The following is a 21,822-nucleotide window of genomic DNA, read 5'->3' as shown; positions in this document are numbered from 1 at the left end:
GCCGCAGGTGAATACAAGGTCAAGCAAGCGCTGTCACACTTGCCAGCGCATCAGACAGACCTAGAATATGTCGTCTTCTTCTTTGTGAGTGTTGAATGTTACAGTGCACAGGTTGATATGGCACAACATCAGAGAAAGTCTCAAAGTAGAGCTTAATATCCAGGCACAGGTGCAGGACAGCTATCAGTGAAGTTTGGCTGATTTTCTACAGTCAACCTTATCTACTGTACAATGTCAGGCTATAGCTTAACATTGGTGCCACTTATTTCAAGCAAAGTATTGTTTTTATTTGGACCAAAGCAACACACAGTTATCAGCTTCGCCACTGATGGAAAGAGAGATTAATCTAAATTAGACAATACCTTCACTAGTAGAAAAGTCCTACATATTAACAGTTATTACATCCTAAATAATAGGCCTACTGTTTTCTAGACCCATATACAACATTTTATAGGCAATATGTTTTTGGGACACTTTTTGTATGATATGGTGAAAGTAAGTGGAGGGATATCACAGAAAGGCTACATACAGCTGGAAGATCTGCTCTGAGCTCCAGCGTGGTGAGACAAAGTTCTCTGCAGAACATTACAGAACACTTCTATGGTGTCACTTTGGCACTTGTATGGCACTAATATGTACAGAGGAGTCAGCACTATAACTCACTGGACGTTACAGATATCAAAGACAGTGCCACCTGTTGGGGGTTACTGAGGAGAATATGGTTGCTAGCTGGTAATGTTAGTTAACACCCTCCTCCCCGTTACAAGCTTCCTTTTTTTTTATTTTTATTTTTTTTATTGTTTGTAATGTCAAGTTTTGAGCTTGGAAACTGTTTCAAACACTACCTAATCAGTGCCCAATAAATCTTCTATTTTAAGAATTTTCACTGCTGTGCTAAAAATCCGTATTTATACTCTCTTAGTTCCCATTAAACCAAGCAGACATTAGTGATGGCTCTGTGTTATTTGTAGGTTCATTGTTGATCTCCAACATTCTCTAACAACTGTCTCTTTTCCCCCTTTGATATAATATTCTCTTTATTATTTATGATGCTGAAGCATCATCAATGTATAGTTTAAATCTTATACTTTTTGTTCACTGAAGTGCCAAACTAAATACATCATATGAGTAGTGTGGATCCAAGATAAATTCCACTATTTACAAAAACAATGTACTAATAAAACATGAGCGGCAGCATAAAATGAGACTGAAAGTTCAACATTTTAGGAAATATGCTTATTGCTTTCTTGCAGAGAGTCAGATAAGAAGATTGATTCCACTCTCATGTCTGTAGGGTACAACCAGCAGCTGGTTAGCTTAGCTTAGCACAAAGATAGAAAATGAGGGGAACCGTTAGCCTAGCTCTGGAAATAAAATCTGCCTAGCAGCATCTCTTAAGCTAATCTATAAACACCTTATATTTAATTTGTTTAAACTGTCCAAAAACCAGGAGTATAACTGACATGTTTCACTTTAACGGAGGGGCACGACTATTCCTTGGCGGTGTGCAGTGACTTCCTGGAGTCTTGTCACCACTGTGAAGTTGCCAGGCAACCCACCAAAGGCAACAACTTGTTTTACAGTTTTCTATGGATTGAAAAAAAAATTTGGGTTGTTAGGTTGGTAGGTGGATTTTTTAACTTTTGGACAAAGCCAGGCTAGCACGTTGCCCATGTTTCCAGTGTTTAAGCTAAGCCGGTGCTAGCTCTAGCTTCATATTTACCGTACATATGAGAGTGGTATCGATCTTCTTGTCTAATTCTCGGCAAGAAAGTAAAAAAGCTTCTTTTTTTTTCTTCTTTTTTTTTTCTTTTTTCTTTTTTTTACAAAATGTTAAAATGATTCCTTTAACCCCACCTCCAAACATCAAAGGGATGATATCTAGACTATTGCGATGGTGAGTGGCTGGACAAAGGTCCATATTTTTGATGCAAAACATATTAAATACTTACAAAGTAAGCCAGGAAAAACAATATATTCTCTATATAAACTGGATATGTCAGAAATCTGAATCCCATAGAATTCCTAAAAACAAAATTACCATTTGAAAAAAAAAACAATCTGTGTTTAGACAATCACTGCAGTGTGAGTGATTATGAATCAGCTGAGGTTTGCTAAAAACTTTCAACATCACAATGCAGTATGCATTATAAAGCTTTTCCATGGTCTTAGATATAATTTAGAGGCCATTAAAGTTAAATGTGCATTTAACCATTACCATGGCCACCAAACCACAGAGTCTGTGCAGCTTAGTGACATACTAAATATTTTTTTTATCATTGCATGCATTACCAGCATGCTTTTAAATGAACTAATTCTTGCTGGACACTGTGCGTCATGCTATGCTGTGTCTGCTGACAGCTAGCCTACCATAATCATCATGTCTCAGTGCCTTGACTTGGCATTCTACTTAAATGCCTTCACACTCTGTACGCTCATGTGAGCTTTGCTGCTGTTACTGATTGTATTGTTGAAGGCCTCCTCCCCCACAGCCTCCACCAGCTTTGGCCCTACTACATACATGTACCCTGGAGAGTCTTATTTGAAATTGTTATTTATCATGTTGCTGTGTATTCCATGCATTACTGCTGCAGGGGGCATCCCCTAGGAGTAGAATTACACCACCAAGTCAAACTATATTTCTGTCTCCATTTGTCATTGACATGAGTGTTCCTGGCAGAATTATAATGGTGGTAAGGTCAAATCAGTGGATAGAGAGATGTAACTGAAATGTCACAGGTTCAGTTAATGAATCAGCTCATGTACTGTAGGTATTGTCCAACTATTCATAGGTGGGCCACCAGCTAAACCCCTATAAGGACTTTTTTTATATTTACTTTTGAAAGTTGCACCTAATTTCTAAAAATGCCAAAGAGAAAAGACTTAATTTCAACAAAATGGTGTGACGTAAAAAAGAAGACGAAAAAAAACATTCTGTGACTCTGAAACAGAACATTTGTCTCAGAATCTCGTCCAGCATTCATAGCAAAACTCCACACTATGACACAGTAAAGGGATAATTCTAACATACTGGCTCAACACTCCTCTAACTTCAACAAATGTCCTAAACTGACCTTTAGAACAAGAACGGGCAAATTACATGGAAAGCTTTTGAAAAATGACTCTGTTCCTTATTTTTCTTTTTTTAATCTGAATAATATGTGCAACTCAAACTGAAGAGTTTGGTTCCAAAATGGAATATCCACCCTTTGAGGCACAGTGACCTCTACTCTAGCAAAATGACTGGTGACAAAAAAAGTGAGTTTCTGTAACAGTATTTTTGTAATCTTCACTTTTGAGAAGATATTGAACAATAAACGCACAATTATTTATTTTCAAAACTCCATCTTCCATCAATTTTCCACTGCTAACTGTATTAAGATGAAAGAAAAATGGGTTAGAAATGAATTGGGGTCCATATTTTGTCTATACTTTTTTAAATGTTGACTCTGCTGCTCAGAGGCTTTAACGATTAGCCATGAAATAGGGCCGCCTCGAGTCGACACCTCTCTGGTGTTGAGTAATATGTTACTAGGATTATGCCTCTTCCTGTACTCCTATGTCTTGTTGTTGCTGATTTGTTGGTTTGTCTTTGCTTCTTGTGTGATGTGCCTCTGTAGTCAATGCACATCTGTTTTTTCCTATTTGTTATGTTAAACTTTTAAAACTTTTAAAGAATTGATTGAGGGAACACACATTAAAAAGTCTGTAGTTGGCTTGCCTATAGTTACAAATGTATGTTCTGGTTCTATGTTTGTCTGGAAAAGTACTCCAACCATGAGCTAAAATATGCATCAGTTATTAGGAACAACTATGATAACTGTCATTCTTTCTATCTGGCATCTGGACCTGAGAAGCACTTCCTTCTAAAAAACATAAATTGTCTAATAAAGCTAACGAATAACCAAAATGTCCAATTTCTGCTTCTCACAGAGCTCTGGTCTCCTAATTAATCTAAACCTAATATGACGGCAATTTGAACTGAACTGTTAATGAAGTTGAACTAAAGAAGATCATTTCGGGGGTGTCTTTCCATGTTGTTTCTTTCCCCTGTTTGCTGTCAATCTCTAGTCTGCTGTCAAATTAAGGAAATGTAAAAAAAACCTGTATTTTAGTAAAAAAGTGCAATGTGGATATAGAACATTTTGAGAAACATCTCTTCAGTTTTTTCATTATGTCTGATGTTTTATGTGAGAAGAAGATAAGACCCTTACTGAGAACATTCTTCTACATTGATACGACACCAAAGGAACATCAGATCAGTTGCACATTTACAGCCTCAGCTCCAGTCTGCAGTGCCAGCAGACAGCCACTATAAAACTGACTCCATGTTGTCACACATCTCTTGGTCCTCCAGGTTGTATATGAACTTTGTCCTGTTGGCTGGGTTCTGGGTGATCTCCTTGCCCAAATTGTCCAGAGTCACATTGGAGGCGAAGAGTTCAGTGGGTGTGAGGTAACCCTCGCTGTTCTTGATGTATTTCCTGTAGTTCTTTCTCAAACACTGCCACGTGGTTGTGTACAGGACGAAGGCCGAGGACTTGAGGACAATGGCTATGCTGACATACAGATGCCTGTAGGCCACGTTGTCGTACAGCATGCAGGCTCCCTTCTCACCGCAGACAGAGCTCCAGAACAGACAGGTGGAGTCAATGCCCATGCCGAAGATCAGAGGTGGAGGGATGAAGCCTGGAGCAGGAGGGGATTGTGGACAGAGAGCAGGTCAGAAGTTCAAAAAGCATACCAGTTTGAATTTTCTTTATATCTGCACTGTTTCAACCAAGGTGAAAAAATGCTCTGAGATTTACATCGCAGAGCAAAACGACAGGGCGACAGTGGACATGTCATGAACACAGCAGTGTGTGATTAAGTACAGAATGTGTAACAAAACATAAATGCATGACAGTTACTGAAAGGATAGAAAGTAATTTTATAAAATGTCTTACCTATCAGTCTCAGGAGCAGGAACAGAACTCCAAGGGCATACGATTTCAGCTCTGGACTTACAGTTCTGAAAACAAAGACAGAATTGACATTAAAGCTTTGTACTTTACTTTCTACTAGCTACATACTCAAATCCGTCCAGTAGCCGGTTCATTTCGGTTTATAAAAAACCTAGACTGATTTCTGTAACTTGGGCCATCAGTTCTTTAAGGTATAATGACATTGTTCACACCAAAGCAGCTATTGCTGTGATCTAGGAACATGGCAACAACGAAGTTTGAAATCAGACAGATTGGAAACAATCCAACAGTTTAGACTTCTAACACTTTATTTGGAAGTAAAAAACAAAGCAAAGCCAGGCTAGTTGTTTCTTCGTTTCCAGTCTCATGCTAAGCTAAGCTTACCGGCAGTTGACTGTAGCTTTATATTTACCATACACACAAGAGTGGTATCGATCTTCTAATCTATCTCTTGGCAAGAAAGCAAATCAGAATCAGTACCAGAATAAGATTTGCCTTGGAGTCTGGTGCATTCCATAAACATATTAAGAGAAAATAAAAATAAAGGAAAAGTACTGCCGCAGTCAAAAACATAAATATAGAATACACAATTACAATAAAAATATGAAAAAAGTGCTATAACATACACTAACAAAATATGTACAATATAATATAACTGTTTTTGAATGGCAAAAATTTGTGTTACTTTCCCAAATTACTAAACTATTTTTTAAAAACAGGAATACTCCTCTGACTGTTCATGTTTTTGCCCCGGCTAACTTTCTTTTTTTATGTTACCGGATCATGGAAATTACATAAATTATTATTATTAAATTATAAATAATAATAATGTTATTCTATCTGTAATAATGATGTATATCTATTGACATATGGCCACAAGTATGAAAATAAGCCCCAAGTTGTAATAAACCAGAAGTAAACTTTACTATATATATATGCATCATTTACTTTATGTTGTAGCTATATAGTTAGGATAATATTACAGATATCACAGACAGATATATAGATAGAATAGGAAAAAGTCACAATTACAAATCTGTCTGCTAGTTCAGCACCACAGACAGCACCATGGATTTATTAATACACAGCACAGTTAAGCTACTGATATTTCAGAGCCATGGTGGGGGCCACAGATTCTAACATGCACAAACCGCAGTCAGATAAAGGATCAATGAGTCAGGCTAGACTAACATATTCAACTAATCATCCCCTCTGCCCCTGCACTCGCTCTGCTACTAAGGCAGTGGTTCCCAAACTCTTTCTGCAGGGCCTCCTTTTTGTAGATAAAGAATTATAGTTATTGATGCATTGATGTGTACATCACTTTAATGTTGCAGCTAGTAAAGAGATGGGGCTCATTTGAATTGCTTTATGCTGGGGATCTTAATCTATGATAATATATCATAATCTATTAACTGAGTTATATTTTATATATATTTTATATTAAGAATCTGAATCTTCAAAGTAACTAGTAACTAAAGTTATCAAATAAATGTAGTGGAGTAAAAAGTAAAATATTGACTCCAAAATATAGTGGAATATAAGTATAAATTAGCATAACATGGAAATACTCAAGTAAAGTACATGTACCTCAAAATTGTACTCAAGTACAGTAGTACAGTAAATGTACTTAGTTACATTCCACCACTGTCTGTGCCAAAGATGACTCAAGAATGAGTTTGCCTTTAAGCAGCCATACATGTCAACAGCTCCCTCTTGTGGGCGTTCTGTGTATAGCAACAGGTCTCCTTACCTGATAAGGATGATGACAGAGGGTGTCTGGGCCATAGCTCCGATCATGCTGCACACACAGATAACACAAAGGAAGGTGAGGAAGGCCTGCTGACAGCCTGGACTGGGACACTTCCCTGGTAAAGCCACCGCATCTTCACTGGTGCTGGATATACACGTGCAGCCGGTCAGGTTCTAACACAAAGACAAAGAAATGAGAACAAAATGTTGGTATCCCCCTGTAAAGATTTAGCTCATTTCAGTCAGTGTTGACCTCTTCACTCACTGGTTTGGTGCAGCCAGCGAAGCAGGCTGAGAGGTAGGTGATTCCATTGGAACCACAGACAGGGCTCACTGATGCTGTGTAGCAGTTACAGTTATTGATGCACGCTGACTCAGGTCGCTGCCAGGAAAGCAATGTCCTATGGAGGAGGTCAAAGGTCATATTAGGGAACATACATATGTACGACGTTCACATCAAGTGGAAGCAACCACAGGAACTATGGTGACAATCAAATACATGTTTTTGTCCTTCTCACTTTTGAATCACTTACATTCATTTTTAAATAGTAAATCAGCACTTGATTATATCGGGCACTCTATGGGCTGAGCATTCAACCATTGCACACTAACACCTATTTCTTCTCCAATCACGGCCATTCAAATCAATGCTTGATATTCCACCACCCGCGTCACGGCGTGTCCCAGAAGTGTGCAAGAAGCATCTCTCCGCTCCGCTAAAGATACGTGAGGTCTATTTTCAAACAGCCGGGCAGCTGTCAAATGCATAACACTAGAATTACAATATACTTTAAGGTTTCTACCCATAACGTGCAGTGCAGAAACACTCTGAATGCCTGTTATCTGTCATTTTAAACATCATATTTCAGATTGCTGATATGTTACTGTTAATGCACAATTATTGTGAAGTGATCCATAAATCAGCAACAAAACCTCCCAGCCTGATAATTTTGGCTCTCAGAGTGACAAGAATGGTAGTTTTTGGCTAACTCAAAGTCTGACTTGAATTCTGCATTAATACACAAGGTAGGAAATCAACATTGCATTATTTTAGTATTTTAGCATTTATTTAGCATCTAGCATGTTTGAAGTGCAAGTCATGCGTAAATAGAATATGTTTTTTGAAAAAATGCATCAGTAGGTTTCCCTGCTTACTCGTTGCCATAGGCTACAGTAACACCGGCGACAGGTCCAGTGTCACAGCCCAAGAAGAGGAAAGAGACGTAGCATGCAGTGGACACCAGGTTGACCATCATGGCCATGCGGACAGCGCCCAGAGCTGACAGGTTCAACTTCTTTACCAGCAGCCCCCCCAGGAAGATACCCAGACAGGCACAGGGGATGGCTGTCATACCTGGGGAGGAAAAGACAAGGTTATGTTCAATATTTCCAAAGTCGTTTACTGGGATTGTTCTTAGTAATGGTGGCTGCGCTGCTCAAATGTGGTCATTATATTCCATTTTTTTTGTTTGATTGTAAAACAGAACAGAACAATAAAGGTTTGCCACTAGGACAAGATTATGATCCGCCTACCTAGCAGCTGATTGGCTGAGGAGGTGGTAAGGTTGAACTGCTGCTCCAGGTATTTTCCCAGGAAGGCAGCAAAGCCAGCAACCACAGCGATCTCCATGCAGGCTGCCAGCGTGATGCAGCTGAACACCGGATTGGAGAGAAGGTGCCGGGTTACCCGGGGGATTACTGGGTCGATTGAGAAGAAAAGGGAGAAAAAGGACAGGAAGGACAGAGAAAATGATCATTTCTAAGACTTTTCATTATCCAAATCTAATGTTATATTTTAAAATTTCCCACTTCTCCTCAAAGTTTTTTCCTCAGTCTCTCCTCCCCTCCGTGCTTCTCCTTACCTCTCAGATGCTCACAAACTGAGAGTCCGCTGTTTATATCAAAGCCATGAATGGCCCCGTTGGGTTTAGAGCCCTGGTACTCCATGGTCAGGGAAGAAGGCAGCATGGCCTGCTCACTCTCCCCTCCACCGTCCATGTCCTGCTCGTCCAGCGCCTGGGGGAAGCCGAACATGAAGAGAGCCGACAGGAAGAGTAAGGCACCACAAAGGAGGAATCCAGCCCACCACGCCCCAATCCAGCGAGGGTCATCTGGGGTGATGTCCAGCTTACCTGGACAAGAGGTAGGGAAATTTACCACAATGGATGGATGTTGAATGATGTCATAATTTCACACGTCAATGCGAAGAAATTGAAATTTGTTAATTCTGTCTTAATGTTTCTATTGTGGTATAATATTGTAGTATTCTTAATTATCCCAGTAGGGTCAATACAAATATAACTATTACAATGAAAATGAACACAATTTAAGGATGCATCTAAAGAAATACAAAGAAAAAATAACTGGCAACTCACTAGTGTCGATGAAGACTGCATCCACGTAGACTTTGGTACAGACAGAACCTAAGATGAAGCCACAGGCCGGACCGAACACTAATGTTGAAAATAAAATACCTGCAATACAGAGAGAGAGAGAGAGAGAGAGAGACAGAGAGAGAGAGAGAGCATGAAATACAATGCTCACGTTACAACAAAGTGAGTCATTTAGAAGGGAATGGAACAGTTGTTAAATCAAGTATTTTAGTTTATTTTAGCTTAGCTAGCTTGTACAGTGATAAGAATAATAATAAAAATCTACCCACTGTCCATCAACCAGAAACTAGAAGCCAAAAAGTGAAGGAGAAGAAAGAGTGAATACACCAAGTGCATTTCCCCTCATCTTTCAGCAGAGGGCAGTATTGTATCAAGACTTTAAAGTGTCTATTACTAAAGCCCTTTTATTAAATATGTGCTAACATGGAGCTTCCTATCACACTTCTGTTGTTCCACTGACCGGAGATGAAATGTATTCTATTCAAGGAACAGATTAAGTATTGAATTCATGCCAACAGACTTTAAATTGTATCAGATGTCTCCCACTGGCAGATTTATTCACTGTCACTGTAATATGCGGTTGCACAGCGTAATTGATCTAAGACTAGATTATCTGGCAGGATCATAAATAATCAAGCAGGAAATGGGTTCTTAGTGTAAGAACAGTGGGGATCCACTGACGCAGTAGCTCTGGTTGATTTTAGAAGGCAACGCTGGCCTGCTTTGGCCCAAAGGCTGAGAGGTTTCCAGTAAGCAACAGCAGACTGTGCAGGACTGTGTGTGTGTGTGCGTGTGTGTGTGTGTGTGTGTGTGTGTGTGTGTGATCTATGCTGGTGGTAAGTGGAACAATAAAAGTGAGCTCCAGTATCCTGATAGAATGAGAGGGCCAGTCAATCTTTCTGTGAGGGATGTAATGATTAGTGCTGTGGTGATCACCGGTGATAAATCTGAGAGCGGAATGGCGGCTTTATTTTTACATGATGCATTTCTAATGATAAAATCTCCATAATATAAGTCAGAGAGAAAAATGGTTTCAACCAGTCTTTTTTTAATTTCAGGTCGCCATTTAAAAACCTGTTTCAGCAATAACAACAAAATATTTCATCCCAAATAATTTTTAAAGCATTTTCAGGCATTTTTGATTCCCTTATAAGAGTTACACAGAAGAGAGGTGACAGAAATGAGGGGAGAGAGAGATGAGGAATACTTGAACCGGGGACATGTGGTTCGCAGGAGCCACATCCATAATTCTTTTGATAGATATGGGGTCTTACAGTGGCACAGACTCCCAAATATTCATCATTAGTATGTCTAATCATAACAGGCAGAAGCCTCAATCCTAACAGCAAAACATATACATTTGTATTCCTATTAATAATGGTGGACTTGACAGTTTTGTAAAGATTTCAGAATATTGTCAATTAAGAAAGTGAATATAAGAAAACTAGATATCAAATTGTCGAGTTTTCGTGTTGATGTTTCTCAATAAGACCCCAGCAGCTCTGTGAGGCTTCACTTAGGCACAGCAGTGCTTTGAGCTAAAAGCTAATGTCAGCAAGCTCACAATAACAATGCTATGCTAAAATGTATCAGGTCTATTGTTTACCATGTTCACCATCTTAGTTTAGCATGCTAGCATTGGGGAATTAGCTCTAAACACAAAAACGTCATTAGTTTTGCAGGTATTTGGTCATAAACCAAAGTGTGGAACAAATAAAAAATTTGACTTGATGGCACAAGAGAAAAAGTTATTACAAAAGGTGGTCCGTTTGGCTGAACATACATTAGGCGTTGCCCTACCCTGCTAAAGGATATTTACTCTAGGCCAAAGAAAAAGGCTTGGAGAATCATTAAAAATCCAAACCACCCGGGTAACAGCCTTTTCTCCCTGTTGAGGCCAGGAAGAAGGTCCCGGAGACACCAGGCCAGCACTGAGAGGCTATAAATGGAGTGATTGATAGATTGGATTCATCCTCTGGGGGCCAACACTGTCCGTGCAGAATTCTACAGCAATTCATCCAATAGCTGCTGAGATATTGCAGTAGTCAGTAGTCTTCTAACAGCAGTAGTAGTACTGACATACATGGTCCACAGCAGGGTGCAATGGTAGTTCTTACAATCACCCAGTAGATCAAAATTTAAAAAAAAGAATTAATAAAAATAAAAAATATATATCTATTAGTGGTAGTAATCACCAGAGGCCCCACAATATATTATCACGATTCTTATGTCATAACACAATATGATTGTGATTTTAAACACATTGCAATATTCTGCGATATATATATATATATAATTTATTACCTTTTTTCCAACTTTCAAATTATGTCCTCAAAGGAAAACTTTGTCAACATGTGCTTTATCTTAAAAGATACATTTCTCTGTTCATCTCACTTCAATTTTGTTATTTCTTTTGTCATTCTAGTACCAAAAAGTTAGAATCTCATGTGCAATTTATGTAGTAAAAAATCAATACTTCTGTGTATCGATACACTATTATACACTGTATTGATTCCCCACCCCCACTTCTAATATCTATGCTGTACTTAAATACACTAAACTGGGACACCAGACTCGGGACACTATGACCAGTAGTCACCCTCTGACTTTCTTGTTGGTTAGATGCATTATGGTCATTTCAGCAGCGTCACAGATGCCAGTAGGGCGGAATGTGAAGGGGACAGAAGAGGTCTGGGGTTACAGCAGGGCCAACTCAACAGCCCACCAATGAACAACCTCCCATCTCCAACTTTGCTTTTCACTAGGATCAAATCACAGACAAACACAGGACAACACCACTAATCCATAATGCATGTGACGCAGGGAAGCTGGCAAATACACACACACACACACACACACACACACACACACACACACACACACACACACACACACACACACACACACACACACACACACACGGCAGTGAACCAGCCAAATATGATGGATCCCAGCCAATCTTATTTAAATACTCCAAAGCTCTAGACTGGGTAAAACCAGCCCGATCTGACGCCCATTTGCTTTTCATCCTGCAGCTCTGGCTGGAAACCTGTACATTTATCTATCCTGCTTCCGTTACAATTTTGCGGGGACCAATCACAAACTGGCTTATCTACCTGGCGCGCTATTGGCGGGTTTAACACGATGACGACAGAGAAGTGACCAAGCAGCTTCTTGTTTACATTCAACATGGCGGCCACTGAAGCACAACAACCGGTTGATGCTGCTGTAGCTGCTACGTCACCCGGATCGTTGGTCTGATTGGTTGAAGGACTATCCGATTGCGTACAGAGTCATTTGAACTACGCCCGTTGATCACGCTTCTTGGGCAGTTGAAAATACAGAGCAGACTCCCCAGGCTAACGTTCAATCTTAAACGATGGAGCTTGGTCTGCTGATAGCCACACTACCAAAGCTTTATATTTTCTAAACTTTGGGTACAATCCGCTTTACTGTGTCCCCTATACATGGGGATACCCCCAACCGGCACCGTCAGACACCTGCCCACCAAGAGCCTGGGTCTGTCCCAGGTTTCTCCCTCATAGGAAGTTTTTCCTCGCCACTGTCACACTAAATGCTTGCTCTTGGGGGAATTATTGGAATGATAAAGTGTGGTCTAGAACTACTCTATCTGTAAAGTGTCCTGAGATAACGCTTGTTATGATTTGATACTATAAATAAAATTGAAATGAATTGAATAGAATTAAATAAGATAAGAGCCTGGATTGGCCTTCAAAGGGAAACAGCTGATGACAATAGCAGCAATAAGCATGATGAAGGAGAATTCCCAGAAAGCTTTGTTATGGCGTGAGAAAAGGCAGAGGCTTATAATCCTCAAGCAACAGCTGCTCGACGCCCATCAGGAGAAGTATTCAGGACTGATGCCAGTCTGGTTGGTACATCTAAGGCCATTTCCTTGGAGACACAGCTGAAGGCTCATGGCAGTGAAAGAATATACTGTATTTAGTGAGGTACTGGAGCTTTAACTGTACAGTAACACTTTTAATACTGCATGGTAAAAATGATATGCAGTATTTGAGTATTGGATTGGAAGTGTACTCAAAGTGGGAACTTTTTTTTACATTCCCTACCCTGGTCAATATTTTGCACTGCATAAAACTGTACAGCTCTTCCATTTTAAAAACAGATATACATTTTAACATATTTCTATATTTTTTTTCAGATTTTCTATTTGTTTTTATTATTTTTTCTATTATGTGTCTTTTGCACTGTTTATAGTTATGCACCAAAGCTCACACCTGCTCGGCGATGAACTGGCTTCTGATTCTGAAGTGTCTTTCTGCTGAAAGAAAATTGGATACATTTTCTATATTAAATAATAAATATCTAATATACAATATTAAATAAATAATACAATTATGTGAAATAATAATTAGTGTAATTAAAATGTTTTTAATCGAGTTGACACATGGACTGTTAAAACAGAATAAATTAAAAAAAGTTTACATGGCAAAAGAGTTTAATTGTTGTTTAAAATTGTGATTCCTTTTATAGATTGTGACCTTCAGGAACTGCTTTTCATTGTCGTTGTCATTTCTTTCCTCAAGTTGTCTTAACTGTAAAATGATATAAGTTTTGCAGTCCTCTAAAGAAAAAGCTCAAAGTGTGATTTAATACGTAATACTAATAGAGAAAAAGGTATCAGCATTGTGCTGTTAAATTAAATATTGTTGCGTGGTAATTTGATAAAATTGTGCAAACAACAGCAACCACTGCAACAATTTTGGAATTACGATTTGTACACATTTTTAAATTAATTAATTATAAAAAGCAATGCTTCTGAGGGTTTACCTTTTGATTGCTCATTAGAGGCAGGATATAAATCCCTCTGGATGTATGGACATTGCTATGGTTGCAGTTCTGCCTCAGTGTAACCGTGGATGAGAGCGGTAGCGCTATCCAGTTGAGCTACAGTACAGTGTAGCAGCACGTCAGTGGATTGGTGGCTGGAGGGAAAGGGTCACTGCTGTCAAACTAGACGTTCTATCATCCTAAGAAAGCTTATTTAGCAGTGATGACACCATTTGTTACACTTAAAACACCCGAACAAGCACACATGGGTAGAAAAACTGCAACACCTGTCCAGGAAGGTGAGCAAAGAATGTCTCAATATTTATATAAGACTTCCCTTTCTAAAACAATATAAAGTTGATCTTTTTAAAAACAATAGTACTCTTTATTTACAACCAAAGTCTTAAACTGTGATTGCAAACAGGATCAAGTAAATGCCACAGATGTTTTATGAATGTCTATATTTTAATGGTCCAGAACTATTTTTATCCTAAATCATCAGGAAGGAAAATCTATTACAAACGGTGCTTGCAAAAGGTTTAAAAGGGCAGCGAGCGAAGCGTGTTGGATGACATGGAGGAATTCAATCTGACACCCATCTGAAGCACACGCTGTGGGCTGTTTTAGCAGTACATGCTCTGACCTGGAGATGCTCTGCACTATGAAATATTTCCAGAGAGAACCTTAATGGATTTCCAATGTTTCTATGCAAAAAAACAGACTGCTGTTGTATCGTTCTTAGTCTCGCTTTGCCAGACCTTCTTCCACAGCGCTGCAGAGGAGGGTCTGGTTAGTCCACACAGCATTCCTGGATGGGAGAAAAACATGCTCTGGTTTATTGGCATTTCTTTAAACCAATCACAATCGTCTTGGGCGGTGATAAGCACAGGGCAGAACAACGGTGCCTCTGCTAAATAGCCTCAGGAAGGAACTTGTTTTGGTGGAACGTGAACGTTCAAAAGTAGTTTTAGTTGTGCAACAGAAAACTCAGATAGGACAGATAGTCTAGCTAGCTGTCTGGATTTACCCTGCAGAGATCTGAGGAGCAGTTAACCATAGTCCTCACAAATCAGCCGGAGGTTAGAACGCCAACACAAAGAAAGAGGAAGGGGACGGACATCCGGGCGAAAAGAGTGAGATCCGGCGGAATTTCCAGTGGCAACGGAGCAATCTCAGACGTGGAATGTCATGGATATAGACTATGTCGTTCTTGACACTATTTTCTACCTGCTGTGTCTGAGGGCTGTAGCACTGACCACAGGCACAAGATAAAGGTCAAGGCAAAAGTTATACAGTCCTTCTGGACAACAAACTAATAGAAGATTTTATTCCTTTCACTCTGCAGCACTGTAACGTTGACACATGAAGCTAGATGACTGAAACTAACTGTAAGAGAAATTTACAATTTACAGGAACATTTATTAGAGTACAGACTCTTTAAATATCCATGTAGAGCTCTGGCAGCTTGTCTGACCCAGCCATTTGGAAATGACAGGAAGAGACACTCAACTTAAGCCGAGAGCTTGTAGAGGATTTGATAGCTCCTACTTACTGTACTTACTTACGGTTGTATAGCTAAGTGATTTTATGTACTATATAGTACTATATAGTCTGAAACTTGGCCTGAACCTGACATGGATTTATTCATAAAACATATTATTCAAAACTTTTTTGTTGTTGTCATTTTGTCCTTTTAGAGCTGACCCATCTTTCCTTTTTTACTGTTACAATATTGTGTATGTATGTGTGTTGATTTGATGTGTATTAATGTACGTCATTTATTTCCACTGTCAAAGCACTTTGTAAACTATTGTCTTTAAAGGTGCTATACACATAAAGTTATTATTATTAGTATTAGGGCCCAAGCGCCGACAGCGGCGAAGGCCCTATTAGAACTGAAGGAATTATTTTCTGCAAATTAATTGGCTTTTTGAGGGGCTTAACATATTCAAAAACTCACCAAAACTGGCGGGCGCATCAAGTCTGGTGAAAATGTAGAAATGTAGAAATGGCTCGCTAGCGCCCCCTACAAAACCTTAAAAATTGAGCCCCTGCAGTGCGTTTATCGTAGACTCATGGAACTTGGCACACATATGTAGCATGCAACGACGTATAAAAAACGTCATTACAGCCATACCCTAGACCCAACAGGAAGTCCACCATTTTGATTTCAAAGTTCAAAATTAGTGCGATTTTGGCCATTTCCACATGTCGTACTTTAACCAACTCCTCCTACAGATTTCATCCGATCAACTTCAACGTTAAAGATGAAAATTTGTTAAAAGAAAAACTTTGCGTCATAGGGCGTGGCTGTGGCAGGGCGGCCATTTTGTGCGTTTTGCCGCCGAAACAGGAAGTGGGTGTAACTCGAGTGTACATTGTCCAATTGGCTCGAAACTTTTCAGGATTCATAAGACTCTAACTCTGAAGACATTTACTGGACAAAATTGACTCAAAGTCATAGCGCCCCCTAGTGGCAACAGGAAGTAGGCCTAAAAGTCAAGGTGCTATACTTTAACAAACTCCTCCTAGGGATTTCATCCAGCGGACTTCAAATTTGGTCTGTACCATCTCAACACTTTAAAGATGAAAAGTTATTGAAAGAAAAACTTTTTGTCAAACAGTGTGGGCGTGGCGTGGTGGCCATTTTGAGCGTTTAGCTATGAACAAAGAAGTTGTTGTAACTTGAGTGTACGTTGTCATATCTGCCTGAAATTTCTCATGATTGACAAGAGTCCAGGCCTGAGAACATCTACAGGCCAAAATTGACTTTTGGTCATAGCGCCCCCCGCTGGCAACAGGAAATGCGCCTTATATGACAAACATCATCCAATTTACATGAAACTTGTGTGGTCTACATGTAATACTGAGCCGCCCCCCTATACTTTAACCACGCCCCCCTTCGCAGACCACGCCCCCTTTCATAACATTTGAACCGTTTAAGGTAGAGTCTTGTGTGAGGTGTCATTGAACTCAGCAGAGACTTCCTTCTTCATTTGTGATGGTTTGGCCCACCCCCTATGCTTTAGCCACGCCCCTTTTCATTAGCCACAGCTAATGAACTGTATGACGTACAGTCTTGTGTGAAGTATCATTTAACTCAGCAGGGAGTTCCCTTTTCATTGTTGACGATTTGCAGTGTCTGAGTTTCGCGCAAATGCACAGTCGCAAGGAGCGGCGTCTGCCTGTAACCCCGACATGCGCAGAGGCGCGAGGGCCCGGCCATCGTGCTTGCAGCTTTAATTATTATTATTATTAAAACATGAATATTTTATTTTCAACATTACAAGTACAATTACACATTGATTACAGCACAAACACACATGCACATACAAACAAGCACAATAAGTGATGTCAGGCCAACAGCTTGCTACATATCTAACTATGGTGAAGGTTCATTGGATGGTTATTTATGGGAATATGAGGAGTAAATAATGCCAGGGAGAACCTTTAACACCGCTCTATGGTTTTAAATGGTGAGTCAGTTTTGTGGTGAGTCCACTGTGACAGATCACATGATACTATACACAAATATTAGCAGAATAGTGTGCATTATATTGCAATCCAACACAACAATCTTTTTCCTGCTCATATGGGCAGGCACAAATATAACAAACATCTTACAATGCAATCATATGCAACATCAGCACCAAGTACAGCCTCATATCCCAGTCAAATCAACACCTCTTGGACACAGTGCCAAAACCAATTAAAGCTTTCACACGTCTTATTTATTAAAGGACTGTTGTTTGGATTGCATTTCAATCAGGCCCCATAGTAAGACTGAGAGTCCAGTGTCCCCCTATGCACCCCCTTCCACACATTTTCACTAGATACAAAAAAATATTCCATAAGACACTCCATAATTCCTTTTTATTATCAGATTTCTCCTTTTTTTTTGTTACCTTAAGCTACTCTCCTGGTTTTCATGAAACCTGGTGGAAGGGTGCAGCATGGGCCAAGGAAGAACCCCTTTATACTGTGGAGGGGATCTGAGTCACCGGAGGTATATACAAATTATTTTTAACTTCTGTTAACATTTAGAGATAGGCCGTTTGTGCTGCATTCATGTGGTGTCGGAATAATAGGAAAAATGTGTTCGCGACTGGTAAAGTTCACACTGCATTAACATTGTGACATAGGGCAGAGGTCTGCACTCTCCTTCTAGTTCTTTCATGTTTAATGACGTTTTTTTTGGGGCTCTTTGCCTTAGTTCGTGAGTGCATATGGAGTTAGACAGGAAAGGGGGAGAGAGAGGAGACAACATACAGCAAAGGGCCGTGGGTCGTAGTTAAACTGGGGCCCCTGCTGAGGATATAAGGCTCACAGTCTACCAAGTGAGCTACCAGCGCCCATATTGTTCTTAGTTCCTTTGTTAGTTTTATTTGATCATTTATATTTAATTGTATTTCCCAGTGTGACGGTCCAAATGCTGTAATAATGTTTCAATGCCTTCTTCTTGCTGTTACAACCATGTGTATGTTTATAATTATGGAACATACAGTAAACTCCCCCCAGGGAGCTAAAAGGACATGATATCATTGTCCTCAATGGGCAACAACAGACCTAATTTCAATAAACATGGGGTTCTATTTTACTGATGACTGATGGTTTGTGTCCACATAGGTGTTTTCTGACGGCAGGGATTGCCCTGCTTGCATGCATTGCAAGCTAGTGGGCTTGCCACTAGCAGTTTCTCTTCATTGACCACTGACAAGCAAAGAAAACAGACTACACCCTCTTACACCCCGATAGCTGCACCTGATTTGATGAACACTTCATTTGGGTCCGTTTGCTCCTGGATTTCAAAACACAATGGCAACTTTCTCTTATCGAAATGTGTTTCTGAAAATGTTTTATGTGTCAACGGTCAGTTTAACAGATTTTCATGAGTTTTTGAGAGGTGGCGAGTCGAGCTGCCCATTCCTTATTTGCATTTTGATTCAACTTTATGCAAATGAGGAGCGGGCGACTCAATGTCCCGCTTCTCCAAAGTCCCCGCGACGCTACCGAAATGCATTGCACGGCTGCTCACATAGACAATGAATGAAAAGCAGGACGCTTAGCAGTGCACACGTACACGCAAGTATTAAAACCAGGGATGTAATGTAATGTAATGAAATGTAATGTAAGAAGCAGAACTGAACTGTATAGGGTTCTTTAGCCTCCTTTTTCTTATGTTAAACTGCTATTTGTATTTATTGTTTATTTTATATTAATGTTTAATATGTTTGTTTGTTATGTATGCACCAATCACCAAGGCAAATTCCTTGTAAGTGTAACTAGCTGTGGCAATACACCTATTCTGATTCTGATTGGAATAACAATATAAATCACTAAAAACTATGTATGGAGTGGAGTGTTCATAACGGTAGTTATAAATGGTCATTTTTATTATTGTTACATTTAATTCAAGTGATGGAAAGCAGGCTTAACATGATGGTGATGCCTGTGTTCTGTACGCATGCTGTAATGAATGCAGCACAGGCAAGGTCATACTGTATGAGACAGGGCTCCTCTACGTGGTCACACTGCCAGCACATGAATAATTTCTCACTCAGGCTCACATTATGGCACGGTTCAATCACTGGCACTTTGTATCTTGGCAAAGGTGCTCCAAAAGGTGCACATATAAAACAACCTGTGCTGGTCTGAACAGACAGTGTGTGCTGAGTCAGCGTCCATTGCTTCCTCTGCTGTCCTACAGTGGAAGAGTAATAACTCCACTGGAGTAAAAACATTTTGCTGCAGTGGACTCTCAGACTCACAGCGCTTCATTACACGCATTACAGCGATGAATAGGGTCTAAGATATGAGGCAGGGAGAGAGAAGCTAACCCAGCGGCTGCAGAGCTGGACCCCTCTGGCTCCAACTGCTCTACTACTTACTTTACTGTTCTGTTATGTGCTATGGGTTACTGTACTTTACAATCCTGCACTGTAATATGTTGTATTGTTGATGACATTTAGCACTCTGCTGCAGACCTTAAACATTTATGTTGTTTTCCAGCCTGGACTTTTGTGTGTTCACACAATAATGGGAAGGTCTAACTGGGATGTACTGAACAGCAAGTCATGTTAGTTTGTCAAAGATTTCAACAACCTAACAAACTTCCTTTAAAGCACTGTTAGAACAAGTATAAGGGTTAGTATGACTGACTACACACACGGCTGACGGTTCACAGCTATACCAATGGCTCTGTAAGGCCGTGCTTTGAGCAAAATGCTAAAGTCAGCATGCAAACATGTTCACAATGACTATGCTACATGCTGATGTTTAGCAGGTACGTTTACTATGTTCACAATCAGTCAATAGTGTTAGCATGCTAAGATTCGCTAACTAGCACTAAACACAAAGTAACACTAAGGCTGATTTTGAAGGTATTGGTCTTAGAACAAAGCATTGCACAGATAAAACATTTGACCTCATGATGGCACTCCTCTGGGCATCATAAATATCCATACTAAATGTCATGGCAATCCATCTGTTGATGAGATATTTCAGTCTGGACCAAAGAGGTGGACTGACAGAAAGGCCAACTTTGGCATCCCTAGAGGCATACCGCTAGAGCGGCTAACAACTATTGTGTTTAAGTGTTTTTGTAAAGTCATTTTGACTTCAAAAAGCAATATTAAAGGAGAAAATCTGCTTTGCTGACACGGCAGACAAATGTGAATGCATGGAAAACAAGAAAAACTGGAGGCATTTGACCCTACTGAGTCTCTACACTATAAAGAGTTACTGTGGTGCTCATGGAGGCCTACACTGTATAGCAAAGGATTGACATCTTCCATTAGCCAGATACAAACATTTACACACACCACATACTGAACCTCATAAGGACCTAAAGCAAAAACTATTTGGGGCTCCATTAATGTAAAAAAGGCACAGAGAGATAGGAGGATTAGTTGCCTTTGCCTGGGGTATCAGTCAAGCAGTAGACAGCAATCAATAATCCAATTACAATGCAGCTCGGACATTATCCTGTAGTCAACAGAGCTCAGGAGCAGGTCTTTCTGTGGGAAGCCATTTTCTGGTCATGTAAGCCGCAGGTCAAGACTTTAAATATTAGATAGACATGAACATACTGTACTGCACACACACACACACACACACACACACACACACACACACACACACACACACACACACACACACACACACACTTTATTAGCCACAAGAGCAGCATGGCTTCATGTTGGTCAATCTGTACACCACTATCATCTTCACTGAAATATCTCAAGCTATAAACTATTGTTTGAATTGCCAAGAAATTTGGCACACATATCCATAGTGCCCAGGGAATGAATCACAATGACTTTGGTGATCCACTAACTTATTTTCTAGTGTCACCATGAGATTGACATTGTGACTGAAATGTCTTGACAACTGGCTGGATGATGACATTTGGCTTTCATGTTCTGCACAGAATTCATTTTAATAACTTTGGTGATCCCCTGACTTTTATGTCGTATCCTCATTCGGCAAAAAAAATTGTCCAAAATCAAAGCTTTCATGGTGAACAGTGTGAACGTTAAAGATGCTAAACATAAGCAAGGTAACGTTGTCTTGGTGCTCATGCTGACTTTAGCATTTAGATCAAAGCACTGCTGCTGTGCTTAATGCCTTAATGCCTCACAGAGGCATGGCTGTGTAGACTCTGGACACACAGATTCCAGTCATTATTGCTTGTGCTGCAGTGTATCACTGCTGCATTACTACCATTTTTAAATCTATTTGTCAATTTCCCTCTCATCTGCCAGAAGACACAATGATCTGGTGGCCATCTGGTTGATTAGGACAAACATACACATAGAGGAAAACACACGGAGAGAAGTAGGCTACTGGACAGTAAGTGAAAGCAACAACATTTGAGAAATAATAGGCTGCAGCACTGAAAA

General features: G+C 39.8%; 1 protein-coding gene across 1 annotated transcript in view; it reads right to left on the bottom strand.

Annotated features, from left to right (window-relative positions):
* Positions 1-4,038: 4,038 nt before the first annotated feature.
* Positions 4,039-21,822, bottom strand: part of LOC144521811 (solute carrier organic anion transporter family member 3A1-like) — a 35,379-nt gene continuing 17,595 nt past the window's right edge. The window contains exons 3-10 of the mRNA XM_078256434.1: positions 9,092-9,190; positions 8,579-8,848; positions 8,250-8,414; positions 7,872-8,070; positions 6,982-7,117; positions 6,718-6,890; positions 4,947-5,011; positions 4,039-4,689 (exon numbers count right to left, since the gene is read on the bottom strand). Coding sequence (XP_078112560.1) covers positions 4,313-4,689; positions 4,947-5,011; positions 6,718-6,890; positions 6,982-7,117; positions 7,872-8,070; positions 8,250-8,414; positions 8,579-8,848; positions 9,092-9,190 — 1,484 coding nt within the window. The 3' untranslated portion in view covers positions 4,039-4,312. The remainder of the gene's footprint in view (positions 4,690-4,946; positions 5,012-6,717; positions 6,891-6,981; positions 7,118-7,871; positions 8,071-8,249; positions 8,415-8,578; positions 8,849-9,091; positions 9,191-21,822) is intronic.

Source organism: Sander vitreus, chromosome 1, assembly GCF_031162955.1.
Source record: "Sander vitreus isolate 19-12246 chromosome 1, sanVit1, whole genome shotgun sequence".
Taxonomy (NCBI): Eukaryota; Metazoa; Chordata; class Actinopteri; order Perciformes; family Percidae; genus Sander; species Sander vitreus.
The sequence above is the reverse complement of the archived record's forward strand: the minus strand, read 5'-3'. Positions and strand labels throughout refer to the sequence as shown.